Below are 15365 nucleotides of genomic sequence, written 5' to 3'. Positions count from 1 at the left end.
GCTTCCGTGAGCAAAGGCTAGGTCCGAATTGCCAAGTGGCAACCTACGACCTACTGCTATGACGTAGGCTGTCCCAAACCACAACTGGCGCGAGTAGCGACCTACTTCGCAACCTAAATTCCAGCCTAAACACGCCCACATTGTAGGTCGGTTCAGGTGCATCCTACGGAGCAACCTATGGCCCACAATGCACCGCGGACTTCTTCTTTGTCCCCTAAAAACTTGTGGACCCGCAAGCCAAGTTTGTGCCACCAACAGTCTCCCATTCTGATGCAACACCAACATTTATAGTCCTTGTTGATGACTAAAGGGGTGTTCACACCAAACGTGACGCGTGTGAACACACCTTTACAGGTGCGTTAATGTGCATAATAATAGAGAATGAATGAAAGGTGCTCAGAGTGGAGTGCAGTACGACAGTCAGGCCAGCAGGTGGGGCTTACGTTACTGCTGTCTACCTGATCGTGGTATCTGTGCTCTGCCAGCAGAGGTCGTGCTTCACCACCAATCTTCTAGGGTGTCTGAATGGTGCCGTCGTGTTTAGGTTGTAGCGGTAGGACGTAGCAGTAGGACGTAGCAGGAGGACGTAGGTTGCCACCGATGTCGAACGTCGCTGCTGCGCTCTGCCCGTCCGACGCTTGTGTTTCTCATCCTCTCATTTCTGTTTCTCACTGATCAGCAAAATCATTTTAGCGAAAGAAAAAATCGAATTAATTACACAGGTTTTTAATTTACTGGAAATCCAATCCACATGTAAAATGCGATCGTGACAAGACTTAAAAAATATTTCAGTTGAAGAAAATTTTGGGTGAATGAATGCATAGTTTAAATAAAAATAAGCACACATTTTTATTTTATAGGAGCCTATTATGACCTCCACAGCACAGGCTAGAGTATCCAGGAAGTAAAAACACTTCCATTGTTGCTCTACAGAACCACTGAGCATTTGCAACCATGCAGGCTGCTTCTGCTTTAGATGCTGCCTGGATTCCCAGGCTGCATCCACCATGAGGTCAAGCAGCAATAATTTAAATCATTTTTTGATTCAATCTTAATACGAAGTTTTTCTAAAAATGATATAATTCAACATGCAATACATATTTTGTGTACTAAATATACAGCAGAGTGGTTCATTAACAGCATACACAAGCATTCAGTACCAAATCAGAAATTCAGCCAACTTAATGCATTTTCCCAAAAATGCATTTATTGCAACATTGAATTAGTAGGACAGCCCACTGAGGCTTCACAACTGTGTTTGTCAAAGCAAAACTTTTATTAAATAATAGATTTTTTCTTCATGTTTATCATGCAGCTGACAAGAAACAAGAATAAATATATAAATAATAGTGAATGAACCTTCACTTTGTGCATCTTTATGACATTTTACTGAATATATATATAAAACTATACATACACATACTGAATATCTGAATTCAGCAGCTTAAATGCCTGGTCGAACACCTACAAATTTGATTGAAAAAGAGACTTGAAGAAACAGTAAATAGAATTCCTCACATTTAAAGCCTACAGCTACAGCAGTCATGAATTTACCTCAATTAAAAGTTGACGTGACAGTGATCAAACTCAAGTCATGTCAGGAAGCAGATCAGCACTCATGCTACATTTATAGCGAGAAAACAAATGCTCTTCCATTGATAGAACACAAACCTCCCCCTTCTAAAGTGCTGACTTGAAGACAAACGCTACGCAGTATTGCTTCTGTGACCTTTCCTTCATCTCTCTCTCATTGCGTTGAGTCAAAGAAAGGTGCACCTTATTCCCGAAGGAATCGTGTTTTTTTTCAAATCATTCATCAGTCAAATCAGGTGATTTTCCTGTAAAAAGTCAAGAGAAGACAAAGTTTTAGTCCAAGCATCAATGAGAGATGGCGGATGTCCAAGTACAGCATCTGATCTGCGTCCTCCTCACCGTCTCTTCTGTGAGTAAAGCTGCACCAGCCAGTACGCCATGAGAGGCCAGAGAGCGGTCAGCACCACTGTGAAGGGCGAGTGGTCAAAGGGCCACCAAGACGGTCTCCCCAACTACACAGAAACAGAGAACTGCATAAATATGGAGTCCGGGCAGAAATGCTTGTTATCTCCAATGTCAGATGGAAACAATAATTTCATAAGGACCTTGCGTGCTACAGGCAGGGGGTCCTCCTGCCTCGGGGAAGACGACCCTGACTTAAAAATGATACAAGAAAAACCATCAGTTACAAATTCACAAGAGCAAAGCGATTCAGTGAATGGCCTCCCAACCTGAGACACGCTGAGCACCTCCAGAGAGTGCAGCCGCTGCAGCACACTGGCCATGTCATGCTGCAGCCTCAGCAGAGCCGCGGCGATTTGCTCGTTGACGTTCCCCCGTGAAGCACCTTCAGGATGTGCACTCCGTGACACACAGCAGCAGGTCGTGTCCACGCGCACACACAGCTGAGAGCTGCGAGCACTCTTTGGCGACTTAGAACCTGAAACAGAGTGTCAGAGCTTAAAGCTACACTGTGCAGCTTTGGAGCTGTGACGCCTTCAGACGGGGAGGTCGTTCACACAGGGGAGACACAGTGTCAGCACAGCTGACTGCTATATTCGAAGCACTACCTCTGATTGACAAGGAGCTGGTGTGGTGGGCGGGGCTAATCCTGTCTTGAAGGTGGGACTCTCCTCTGAGAACACTTCTGTCTTCTCCACTCAGAGCAGTGTTGCTCTCAAACTGAAGATCCTTTTGTGTGATGAGGGCAGCTCCTGATCCCGAGGACGGGACCTTTGATGTGGACAGCCCCTTGTAAAAGAATGAGACTCAGACAAAGCTTGAGTGGGCATTTTGACACCAGAACGCCTTCCCCTCATGTTGAGCTCTTTACAGGAGCGCTTTATTCTCAACATAATCACACATATCTTTCATACGAGCTGGAGGAGATGGATATCACTCAAGCATCTGTCCATACAAATGAAGTTACTGCTGGGAGAGGTTAGCTTAGCATTAGAGCGACGACTTGCTGAATGCTTTAGTTTGCCTTTTTAAGCTGAAATCAAAAGGTTTGTGTGTTACTGAGCACCAGCAGGATAAAAACTCCATCGCTTACATCAGACGATGTGCTTGAGAGTTTGTAAACAGATGTTTTTGAACAGTTTTGCTGTTGTCTGACATCAGTTGTCATTAAGTTGAAGCTAAATAAATGCAGTTGGCTCTTTCTACATTCTGGAGAAACATCGAGGGAATCCAAGAGGGACAATGTCTTTGTGAGCTACAACAATTATTTGTGAGTATTTGAAAGGCACAATGCCCTTTTTTGGAGAAGTACGGCCTGAAGACGGTGGGGAAATAAAGCCTCATCTCTTTAAATCCATGCAAAGCTGTGGACTGACAGCTGCATTTCCCTTTTCCAGGCAGTTAAGAGCAGGAATGTTTCTGGTCAGGCAGAGTTGCATCACTGAGCCGAGAGCTTTAGAGACTGTGTTTCACGACTGACAGAGCCGAGGCAGCTTCCAGCTCCTTCCCTGCCTGTGGCTCCATGTTTAGCAAACAGCCACATGATGAACAACATTATTCCCATCTAATTCAGCTGTGGAAATGAATGTTTGAATGTGTGTCACACCTCCTCCGTGGCTAGATGCTCCATTGAGTCACAGAATTCCTCATTTTCTGAGTCTGTGGAACGATAGTTCTTCTCTGGAACATCCTCTCTCTGATCTGAAAGGTGCAGAGCACAGCACGCCAGTCTCAAACACGATAAATCCTCGATACATTGAAGAAACAGGTTTTAAAAACAGAATGATTGTATTTTGTATTCATCCTGCATCATGTGGCTAACAATCTTTAGTGAAATGTGTGGTCGTTTCTTTTCCCAGGAGTCATTCTGACTTGGCGAGGTAAACCCAGCGATGGCTCCATTCTGCCTGCTGGGCCGCACAAAGCACCAGATAAAGAGGTCCACCTCATTGGAACGATGCCAAAATTAACTTGATTCATTCCACTTGTGTTCATACTCACGTCAGAACGGCTGCTGTGAAAAGGACCTGTCGAGATTGTTTGTGATTTTTGAAGAACAAACTAACTAAGACTTCCACTTGGCCTTCGTCCGCAGCAGCAAGGCACCAGAGGTCTTCGTTAGTTTGTTTTTAGCTGAGATCAAAGAGTTTGCGGATTCCTGCGACTTTGGGTGGTGGAGACGACGTGGATGCTACCGGATGATACGCTGGAGAGCTTAAAGGAGGCTTCTAGACAGTTTAGCTGTTGTTCACCATCTCCTTTAACTTGGAGCTAAATACACGTGTCTCAAAGACGTCATGCAGGAGGGACAAACGTCTTTTTCAGCTCAAGACTGAAGACCGTTCACTATTTTGTCATCATCCTTCTTTGCTGTTAACTGCTTCCATTTGACACTTTAATCCTGGTGTCTCTGCCTTGTAATATTGGCACAGTAACAAGTTACACCTGTCTACTGAAGATGTAACCAGATGCTCATGATGGGGTTTGTGGGTTCAAACCTCGTGTTATCTTACAGACATCTAGCAGTCACGCAGGTCGTCTTGTAATAAACGTAACTTCTTACCACTCAGGTGTCCATTAAAGTGCATGTACGTGCCCGTTTGCACACTGGGCTCGATGGAACAGGCCAGTTCCTCCTCCTCCACCTCGCTGTTGAGGGAGCTGTGTGTCCCGTTAGTGAAGGAGGACACACTGGGCTCCACACTGCTGCTGGACCCACGGGTGTCAGACCTCCACCCCTTGTTCTCCACCATCAGCAGCCTGGGGTCAGGATGCCACTCTGACACAGGAGGAGGGAGGAAGGAGTTGCGTGGAGTTTGAATCCTTTGATGGTGTGAAAATACTTCATCGGCTTTGTGTGTGTTGTGTCTTTATTACAGGAAACCTCACAGCCCACAAAAACAACCAGAACTGATGATACCTTCATCCTCCTCTTTGTCTTCATCTTCTGTACTGTCCACTGCATCACCGTTCTCCACTTCCTCCCAATCGCTTCTTTCTTCTTTCTGCTCGGTTTCACTATTTTCTCTGCTTCCCTCCACCTCCTCGCTACTCACACTCGCACCATCAACACTGTCTTTTCCTGCAGGGTTTTGGATATCATCCCACAGATCCCCGTAGCCTGAGCAGCCACGGAGACACTTCAGTAACTGCCCTAACTACACAACGTGTGCATCTACGTGACGCAAAGGCACGACTACTTGTGAGCTTGTACACACAACAACACCTTCACCACACAGCTTAAAAACCACCGTTAGCCAACACACCAGCACACTGGCATCTAGGAACACTTCTGCAGCACATTTATGCCTCTTGGAGTTACGGATGATGCCTTTCACATCGAAACAAAAGCACAGCGAAAGCAAATCAGTTGCATCTAAAAAAACAAAAGCCAAACCAACAACATAGACTGGGGGGGGGGGGGGGGGGGTGCAGACACCACAGACTTGCCTTCCATCAGTGGTTTGTCAGCTCTGCCCAGCTGGCCTGGTGATGGAGGGACAGTTTCAGGGAGAAAAGTCATGCGAGGGTTAGCAGCAGTTTCTGGAGATGTCAGGAGTTTTGACGGAACGTCATCTTTTTTTGCATGAAATTGCATGACAGAAGACAAACAGATGAACAGACAAATAAATACAAATAAATGTGATGAAATTATAATGTCTTCGGGTACTCCGGCTTCCCCCCACCGTCCAAAGACATCAATTTAGGGACGAGGCTGATTGATTCTCTAAATTGACCGTAGGTGTGACTGTGAGTGTGAATGGTTGTTCGTCTCTGTATGTTGGCCCTGCGATGGACTGGCGACCTGTCCAGGGTGAACCCCGCCTCTCGCCTGTAGATGCTGGGATAGGCTCCACCCCCCCGCGACCCTTACTAGTAGGGAACAAGCGGAAGACAACGTCGACGGATGGAAATAATAATGCAATTATAATAATAATACTACACTAATATGGTACATGTTATTATGCATGTATTCATAATTATCTTATTTATGCAAGCAGGAGACGGCAAAGACAAGTTGGAAAAGGACCATGATTATTGTTCCTTTTTATTATTACCACCTTTTTTTATTTTAACATTTTTCCATCTTTGCTCTGACCCATCACAGGACTTGTGTCATCCTGACCCCCCAGGCCACTGGGGGAGGAGTCAGATTCCCCAGACCCCCAAGTCCAGTCCGGCCTTGCCGTACACTTAGATAGAAGGATCAATACCTGCTTGTTTGGCAAATGGTCTGGTGAAGGGTCTCCTGTCCACCTCGTGGTCTCCACCCTCATCCTCATCCCTGTCTCCTTCCACCTCCGTGTAGAAGTTTCCCAGCCTCTGCACCAGGTCTGAAACCTCATCTGAGACTGGGATGGTCTCCAAGATCTGACATCACACAGACATAACGACCAAGCGTTACGTGGGCATCAGCGGCGCACCAACAGCTGGCAGGAAACTCGTGTTTAACTAAATGGGTGTAAAGGGACTGTCAACGTTTACGTGATCAGTAAGTTATGACTGAAACTACAAGCTGTGAAGCAGCGCTAGATTCTCTGTTGTGGGGGGTCAATTAAGGTGGAACAGGAATGACCAGTAACATAAAGCCCACTTGGGGGCAAAAAATGATGAACATAAACAAGGTGGCAAAGGTTCTGTTATTGTTTTAAAGTTATGCTCAAAATAAAAAGGAACAACTTTCAATCAAATAAGCAGACTGGAATCAGCCCACACAGGTTGTCCTCCAGAAGCTGGTCTATCAGACACATGCGGACTCAAACACACACTCTTTCCTAATCATGACAACACATTAAAGGCAGAGGTGAAGTGGGTCGATGAACTCTTCAGTATTCTGCGTTGCTGCGGCTGCTCCGCCGGATTTACAGTACCAGCTGGATGTCCTCAACATAATTCTTCATGGCTTCCTCCTTCGTCATATTTCCTAGAGAGCTCCACGCATCCCTGGCAACACAGAGTCCCCATCAACAATGAGCGCCAAATGACATGAATAGGAGACGTGCAGTTCAGAGCGCAGCCTAAATCCCATCAAACGCACTCCGTCCCGCATCGCTGCAGCGACGTGTGGGTGTTATCACCTCAGCTGAGGAGACAGGGTGTCGGGGGGGTCGGTCCATCAGCAGGATGATGAACAAACTGGGCTGCTTTAAAATGTACATGTGGAAAGATACACTGCAGTCCCAGCCCCTCAATTACAATTCAGTCCGGTCGACGGATAGAAAGTGTTATTTTTTTTAATTGCATGTTTCTAATATCTCAGGAAATATTACATGGACCTTAGAGAAACACAAAACTGGCATATTTACAGTGGTACCAGTTCCATTTAGGTTTTTAGGTTCACGCCCCATCCCAGTAAGATGTGCACATTGGGCCTAAATGGAGAGAAGGACTTCCCTTTGACCTCAGGAGTCTGTTCATTTGTAAATACACCGCAGTGCAACTGGTGTCAGGCTTTTCTAAGTTTGACATCATCCCCATTTTCATCAATTAAAGAGCAGACACACTCTGACCGTCACACACTCAATCAAATCCACCCCGAAGTCAAATCATATCTCAGTTAAAAAAAAAGGTCCCAATGTTAAAACTTTTGTTAACTCTTAACAAAATAAATAAGTGACTGTGTGTGTGTGTGTGTGTGTGTGTGTGTGTGTGTGTGTGTGTGTGTGTGTGTGTGATATAGCAATTTTACAGGCATTAAAACAGCAAATTACAGTGTTTACCATTTAGCTTTTCCATGTGAGTCCCAGAAGCCGGAGGGCCTGGGGATGTTGCAGGGCCCCGCGGTGGCCTGCTTGTAGTAGCTGTAGAACATCAGCATCATGTCATCAGACAGCAGGAACGGACCTGAGTAAAGGAGGGAGAGGGGAGGGCTCAGCTGGCTCCAGTCTCACCCGACTGGTTCACCTCGGTGAATGTTCTTCAGCAGCAGCCTCACTAACTTGTGGGGTCCCTCAAGGTTCTGTTTCAGACCCCATTTTTCTTTTTATACATGCTGCCCCTGGGGGCAGTTTTCCAAAACACAGTGACAGTGAGGGCACACTGCAGCCTTTTCTAGAGTGGTGAAGAGACAGAAATCCCAGATGACCTCAAACTTCCTCAATCCAAACAATGCGAGGCTGAGTCCGTAGGGTTTGGATGCAATGACCTGCTGGGCGAGGACTCTCAGGGCGCGCCAGCCTGGAATACTTACATTTCTGTTCAGAGCATTGGTGTACATTTTCACAGTGTTTTCAAGTTTGACAAGCAGATCCCTTCTGACAGGTGAGATCTGCAGCTGAGGCGACGGCCTATCGACCTCCTGAACACTTGGAGAGGGGATCCATCAGTTTATAATGTTGAGGTTTGATCGGTTTGACTGTGCCTGTGTGTGAGACCAGTCATCCGTCCGACACCCGTAGCTGGTATAAAGAGCTGCAGTCTGTCTTTGACAGGTTTAGTTAACCTTAGTTGTTTTTTTTAAACGTGTGTTAGAAATAAAGCCGACTTGAATAAATTATAAATCTACTGGGTGAGTTGGAAATGGCTTAAAAACAGCAGAGACGTGTGAGCTAAGGGAGTCATTAGACGGAGAGATGGCTGAGTTCATCAGCTCTTAACCCCGGAGCAGCTTTATCAATGGAGGGCCGGCCAGGAGTGATGACAGCCCTGCATGGAGGTCATCCACCTGCGCTGTTGACACACCAACAAGTACACACCCCACACTCACGAGCACACAAACACACACTCCCAACTTCCTATCTTGTCTACACAGAAGAGACATCCTCCACCTTGTTCAGGTAAATTCCGGATCACTTTGACTGCAGCAGCAAACGTCTCCTCCAGGCTGGGGTTGTCCTCCTCCTCCTGCTCCATGCTGAGCGCCAACAGGGATGACATGAGGGAGTCTTCACCTTTACACCAGGAAGAAATTCGTGGGAAACAAGGTCATTGATGAAGCATCCAGAGAGGATCTCACTGCAGCTTATCTGAGGATGCAGGCAGTTTTCTCCTTCATCTGGGAGGTTTGAGGGTAAAACCCACCTGCTCACGGCCCTCCAACAGCAGCTTTGCCGCATACTGTGTGGCTGATTGTTAAGCACTCACCATGAAGTTCACCGGTGCAATTATCACTTCATTGGCCCGGTCGGGGTCTGCATTATGCCGTAAGAACGAATCTCCACTCCGGCCAAGGATGAGCCAGACAGCTAAGGGTTGACGGACAATATCATGGGAAATGTAGTTTTTTGTATCAAAACCTTGGCACACGGCATGATGAAACGTCACTAGCACTCCTTTACTTCCCACAATCCCCCTTAAGAGGGGCTTTAAACCGCAGGGAAGTATGGGAAACGTAGTGCTGGGACGTCAAACCGCCATAACGGCACCTTGCAACACGGACCTCAGAGACATTGTGATATTCTTTATGTCTTTGGCTCAAATCACATGAATGTGAACCAAGTTTGGTGACCTTGGCTGCTTTAAAAGTGCTTCTTTTGGTAAAATACGGGGCCACAGCACGTGCTAATGAGTTATTTGTACATTTGTCTCGTGTGAACCTTTAAGACCGTCCTGAGCGATGGACTCAAGGTGCTCGCTGGAAATGCCAACAAATTATAGTGATGGAATATAATCATCTACACTACTACTGTTACCATCGCCACAACTACAACAGCAGCTGCTGCCACGACTGACAGCATCAAGAATTATTTAATGAGAGGGTTCCGAGGTATCTGAGCTGCTTGTTTCCTGATTTTTACAACTGAATTTGGCTGATAATCAATATCTACCGGTCAATTTAATTTCTATGAAAAATAAGTTATTTTATTTACATTTTGCACACAGAAAAGACCACGTAAACATTAGGAATTTGAAAAGGAAACATTCTGTTTATTTTCAAAACATCTGAGAAACCAATTGATCTTCTTTTTCTTGCGTAGTTCAAGAGGAACAGATCTGGCTGATTTTAGATGATCAATAACAGAAGATATCGTTCAGAAATCACCTGCGTGGACAATAACAACGACGTGTCTCTTGTGGTTCCTTCTGAATCATCAATCATTTCACAGTGGACATAAAACTTCTCTTAAACGTGTTGTTTCAGCCCAAAAATTTAGTTTGAAAAATTACAACAGCAACAACAAAATTATTATTAATAATAATAATAATAATAATAATAATAACAATAATAATAATAATAATAATAATAATAATAACCAGCAGCAGCAGCAGCTATCGCAGTGGAAGGTCATTGGTGGACGGCTCTTCTTCCGGGGCTCTCAGCCAATCATCGCGCTCCGTTTATTACGTAGCTGCGGTCTGTGACGGGCCGTCGTGAATCGGAGGTTAGCGGCCCCACAATGCCAGGCGGGGGAGCCCCTTTCTCAGCCACACAGCTCGGCAGCATCACCGCCTCGCCTCACTGAAGAGGACCGAGAGGAGCGACATGCGAAGGGATGTAAGATGGCAGAGCTACAAATGCTACTAGAGGAGGAAATCCCTGCTGGCAAGCGGGCGCTGGTGGAGAGCTACCAGAACCTGTCCCGGGTGGCGGAGTACTGCGAGAACAATTACGTTCAGGTAAGACGGGTCTTTGGTGCCGTTAAGCGCGAGGGACCGAGCCGACGTGTCTGGAGCAGGAGTGAGTCAAACCTCAGGGACAGGAAACGCTCGTCGGGGGGAAAGCGACCCTCAAACCGCGACATCAAGTGGCCTTTTCTCCCGGTATCTCCCGGTACCAGGATCCAGGCGCGGGCAGGCGTGGATGGGTTCGGTATTGTGTAGTTTAGGGCCGGTGGGCCCGGTTTACCGGGGCTTGAGTCGGTGTATTGAAGGCTGCCGGAGGTTTTCGGAGGGTGTGTCGTTGTTATGACCCTGCGGTTTGTCACCGCCCGGATTCTCTTTGATAGGTCCGGCATGCTAGCAATGGCCTCCGCCGCTGCCTCAGCCGGCCAGCATCAGAACCAGACACGCAGAACGGGCGTCAGGTCACCGCGTGTAAAGCGGGTTAAAATGGAAAGCCAGCAAATGGGTTAGCAGCTAGTAACATGCTAGTAACATGTAGTTACCACGGGAGGTACCGTAGCCTCCAAACACCTGACAATGTGCGTATGGGAGCATGAGGAATTATGTAATACCGAGCGATTCCTGCTGCTGATATCAAGTGTGTACTACAGTACTTCAGAGTACATCAGCAACCATTGGATTTGATCAAATGTTGTTTTTGTACATTATTTATTTAGTAGTTTTGATAAAACATGAATGTGCCTGATAGATACATAAACAAAAGAAAGAGGAGTAACAAATACACTATACATATACACATATATACATATATATGTATATATATATATACATATATATGTATATACACACACATATATATCTAAGTGTGTGTGTGTGTGTGTGTGTGTGTGTGTGTGTGTACAGCATTTGCATACTAAATTTGAAAGAAAAAGAACCGGTAACTTCTGCCGCTGCTCATCAGATGCAGGTGTGTGTCAGTGGCACTGCTTCAGGTGTGTCTGCATGGTAAATCCCTGTCAGGAGAGTTAACGTGGACATACGTGTGTTCCTGAACACGCATGCTCTCACACACATTCACATGTCGTGCAGTTGTGAATGAGAGTGGAGCACAGCAGCGTCTGCCGTGTTGGCTGTGCGGCGTCTGGCAGGGTAAGACCTGATGATATGGTTTCATCCTGGAGTGTTGCTGCACGCCATGACACAACCCTGTGACGCTCTGCATGATGGCCTCAGTTTCCCAATAGAACTGACAACAGCGATTGACCCATACTGGATGTTCAGAGACGGTTCCAAGCTTTAAGTCAAGGAGGCCAAAATTGCAACACATGTCTGCTTTTAAATTAGCAGGAGTTGAATGGAAAGTTTATGAACCATGAATGAAAAATACATTTAAGAAGTGTAAACTTACTGAAAAATCAAAATAAAAGAAGCAAACATCAGAATGGTTGACAACCTGCTGTGTACCACTTGAGCATCAAGCTCTGGACATCAGGTCCAGGAAATGAGTCCAAGCTGGTGTTGGGTCTGGTTCCTGAATACTTGATCTCTGTACGGCAATAAATCATGACTCCTGTTTTAATTCAGTAACGTTGACTTATTACAAGAACATCATGGTGCAAGTAGGCCCTTTCAAAGTTTGAATTTGTGACAATAATCAATATCAGGACTCAGAATCAGACCAGTCAATGTAGGTGACAGCTGACTGTCTCATAAAGAAGACCTTCATGATCTACACTGTCCACAAAACATTCGGCTGTCACATGAACTTGTTCTTGTACAGATAATTAAAGACACTGGTAAACGATTCTCTGATATTGACACAAAAACCCAGTGTTGTGAACTCAGAGAGCCTCGCTGGCTCCAGCAGGTTCTGCTGCAGGAACTAGAAAACGAACCGATGTGAGGATGGAAGCAGCGGCCAGCTGAATAAAGGAACTATTGCACGCCGTGGAAGCCTCGTGTCACGTGACGGATGTTGGAGAACAGCAGCAGGAGTTTGAATTTGTGTTTGAAATAGACGCCGCAGAGCTGTTGGTCCGTCACTGCTGCTGAGGAAATCTGGGCGTAAAATAATCACTACGTTCACGCGTCGTCGTGTTCTTCACGTTCTAAATGAACGTGCACTCAAGCAGCGACGCATTGTGCTAAACATTTAGGATGAATGATTCTTAATGAATTGGCCCTGGGCAGCATTGTGCTGTTGTTACAGTGGTGAGTGTTCACGTCTACGCGTCCATACGTCCTTTCAGCTCACGTCTCTGATGAACATTCAGAAATACAGCAGTGAGTGTGGCTTTCATTGATGAATCGATTTATCTTTGCATAAATTACCCTACTTGTGCATTCACCCTGTAATGTTTGACATTTTCCCTCTGAATATGAATCTGCCAGCATATTTACATGAGTCTTTATTTATGATTGTGAATATTAAACAGATTACATCAAGAAAAGCAAGAAGAAGATTCAGAAACACACAAGTTTGGTAAAGAAAATCTGGTGAAAATTGAATGAACAGGTTTGAATGGATAAACGTACTCCAGCAAATGAAATAGCTCAATAAACAGGGACTAAAGATGCCATGGGAAATCATGAAGAAACAAATGTAATTACAAAGTAAATGTTGCAACGACTAAGATTATGAAAAGCTTTCACTCAAAGAATAATAGGTGGAGAAGTAAATGGCAGCAGGTCTCTGAAACCATCGTCTATGAACGAATCAGAGCCTGTTTTTATTGTTAATCTTGTTGTAGACATTTAATGACCTGTGAATGTGATGCCATGGCAGCTTGGGTCCTCCGTATGTTTCCAGCTGATACTGACATAGCAGTCGGACTCTAAAATCAAAGCTTTGGCCGGGAAGTTTGATGTTGATGTCCTACCTTGGGAATGTCTCCAGATGTTTGTTTGTGGAGCACACGGCAGCCATCCGTCTCCTGCTGATGTCAGCAGCTGGCAGCCTGAAAGCACAGGGAGGATTTCATGTTGGACTTTAGCTCCTGACAAAGGTTAGAAACCTGGAATGTTGAGCTTCGGCTTTGGCCCCTGGTTTTTGATGGAAAATGAGAATTACATTTTGAAGAAATCCAGCATCTAACGACTGGCCCGCAGCCTTACGGGAGCGTCTGTGGACCCAACAAAGAGACAAACGAGTTTGATCATTTCCTTTCTACAGCAAACTTCATACAATAATCCCCTAACTGATGCGGTGCTGGAGACGACGACCATGACGAACACGGCTGTCTCATTTCAGACTTGTCCGGTTTGCTCGAGTTTCTGTTTCTCTTTTGGAGAGGACCGTTCTGAGGGGGCACTAATAGTTGCACCTCATGTCACTTTCTGCTAAAGCTTCACGATTCTTTCTTAATCCAGAGATGAGAACTGGATTGGAGATGCTTCTCATCTTCTTCTCTGCGGGTAGTCAAAGCTCCAGACACACGCGCCTCACACTGCCATGCCTACAATCCTGGGCTTGGCCATTAGACCCAGATGGGATGTTCGAAATATCAACCCTTTTGTTTTACTTCCCTGTGAATAGCGATTGCTACATGCACAGAAAGGCAGTTGATGAGCAGCGAGTGCGGCGTACTCCCACTAATGAAGAATGGCTTTTATCTGCTGTTTCTTGGGATGCCGATCCTCAGAGATGCTGCAGAGTTTTATTCTCGGGGAAGATATTTGACAGGAGCTATTTGAAAAACTGACAAGCTTCCAGCTACAAATTGCTGGGTGGCATGGAACTGGAGCTCAGCTTTGAAGTTTCTACCTTTCTTTAGGCGTTTGCATACAAAAATAGCAACTCTTTGAGCGATATCGTCTTTTTCAGTGTGGAACAATGAATACCACGGGAGCAGATGGGCTGCTCCCAGGGTTCTGGTTCCAGCCATGATTGATCTGAAAATAAATGCCATTTTTCAAACTTACATAGCCTAAAAGTGACAATGAATGCTTTTTCACTGTTTTGTCATCTGTGTGAGCCGATGTGGTCCCTGGATGCTGACTCACACCGGCCCCGCCCCCCGTCAGACCCCTTGATCCCCCTCTGACTCATGGCTGTTTCCGTCATGACTCACAAACTTCTTGCTATTCCAGCTTCACCTCCGGGGTTCAGCATGGTCTCACACAGACTGGTGAAGTTAGAGGTGATTCAGGATCGCTGCTGCCTTCCTGTTCTCCAGGCTGGAGGCTGGCTAAACCTCGACCATATTGCATATCTCTAGGGGCAAAGTGGGCCTCCAGATCTCTGTGGCGTGAAGCGTGCATGAGCAGGGGTGCTGAGGTTGCCTGCCCCCCAACACTAAACAGCAAGCCTTCTTTAAACCTTTTAATTTCACAGTTGGACATTTGTGTCTGCGCTCTTGTTGATATTGAAGAAGATTAATACTTCATCCATGTTGTCAGTTACGGAGAAACAACGATGATTAGCTTAGCATGAAAGACAGGAAGTAGCAGACCAGCTGGCCTGTCAAAGACTTCCTGTTCATCTATAAGACATTTTTGATTTCTCTATTGATTTCACAAAAAATCAGCTGTTAATTAGTTATTGTGATAATACATGCTGGTCTTATACAGACTTATTTAACCAGAAAACACAAGTCTATGCATCAAGATCTGTTAGAGATCTGATAAACGACTGTAAGTAGTCCAGTTCTTGTCACACGTCATCAATGTAGATTAATTAAAAAGAAAACGTAATTTTTTTTTTACTCCATTGAAAACCCTGACTACTACACATCACTAGGAAGTGGCTGATGGCGAGGATAACCCCCAGAATCATTCACAGTGACGATGAGGAGACCCCCCCCGTGCGGCTGCATCGTCCCTGTTTGGTTTCCAAAGTATAAATATGTTCATTCAGTCCGCTGCTATTT

At 45.6% G+C, this 15365-nt stretch overlaps 2 protein-coding genes across 6 annotated transcripts in view; one reads left to right on the top strand and one right to left on the bottom strand.

Annotated features, from left to right (window-relative positions):
- Window positions 1-1198: 1198 nt before the first annotated feature.
- On the bottom strand, window positions 1199-9271 carry LOC147261119 (acyl-CoA-binding domain-containing protein 5A-like). Of its 3 annotated transcripts, none has more exons than XM_086203007.1 (14): window positions 9016-9271; window positions 8763-8885; window positions 7716-7839; window positions 6867-6939; window positions 6210-6366; window positions 5446-5481; window positions 4916-5116; window positions 4559-4774; window positions 3602-3696; window positions 2604-2784; window positions 2265-2473; window positions 2139-2189; window positions 1933-2045; window positions 1199-1838 (listed from the first exon to the last, which is right to left on the bottom strand). In XM_086203007.1, exons 2-14 carry the CDS (start codon window positions 8869-8871, stop codon window positions 1826-1828), a joined length of 1578 nt encoding a protein of 525 aa, XP_086059133.1. In that variant the 5' UTR covers window positions 8872-8885; window positions 9016-9271; the 3' UTR covers window positions 1199-1825. The 3 variants fall into 3 exon arrangements, with proteins under 3 accessions (XP_086059133.1, XP_086059132.1, XP_086059134.1); XM_086203006.1 differs by having other exon boundaries at window positions 1200-1838; window positions 9079-9270; XM_086203008.1 differs by lacking the exons at window positions 4916-5116; window positions 5446-5481 and having other exon boundaries at window positions 1200-1838; window positions 9079-9270.
- A 1033-nt stretch (window positions 9272-10304) lies between these two features.
- LOC147261118 (abl interactor 1-like) overlaps window positions 10305-15365 on the top strand; it is a 25125-nt gene continuing 20064 nt past the window's right edge. For all 3 annotated transcript variants that reach the window (XM_086203004.1, XM_086203005.1, XM_086203003.1), the window contains exon 1: window positions 10305-10551. In XM_086203004.1, the coding sequence (XP_086059130.1) occupies window positions 10435-10551 (117 nt within the window). In that variant the 5' untranslated portion in view covers window positions 10305-10434. The remainder of the gene's footprint in view (window positions 10552-15365) is intronic.

Source organism: Aulostomus chinensis, chromosome 5 (genome assembly GCF_037954235.1).
Source record: "Aulostomus chinensis isolate RoL2024-O1b breed Wild chromosome 5, RoL_Achi_v1.0, whole genome shotgun sequence".
NCBI classification, from domain to species: domain Eukaryota; kingdom Metazoa; phylum Chordata; class Actinopteri; order Syngnathiformes; family Aulostomidae; genus Aulostomus; species Aulostomus chinensis.
The sequence above is the reverse complement of the archived record's forward strand: the minus strand, read 5'-3'. Positions and strand labels throughout refer to the sequence as shown.

Coding starts and splice junctions, on each gene's coding strand:
- LOC147261119 (XM_086203007.1), bottom strand. CDS start 8,871: ATGTCATCCCTGTTGGCGCTCAGCATGGAGCAGGAGGAGGAGGACAAC. Junction 7,840..8,762: donor CCGGAATTTACCTGAACAAG/GTGGAGGATGTC, acceptor TCCTTTACTCAG/GTCCGTTCCTGCTGTCTGAT. Junction 2,474..2,603: donor CAGCTCCTTGTCAATCAGAG/GTAGTGCTTCGA, acceptor ACTCTGTTTCAG/GTTCTAAGTCGCCAAAGAGT.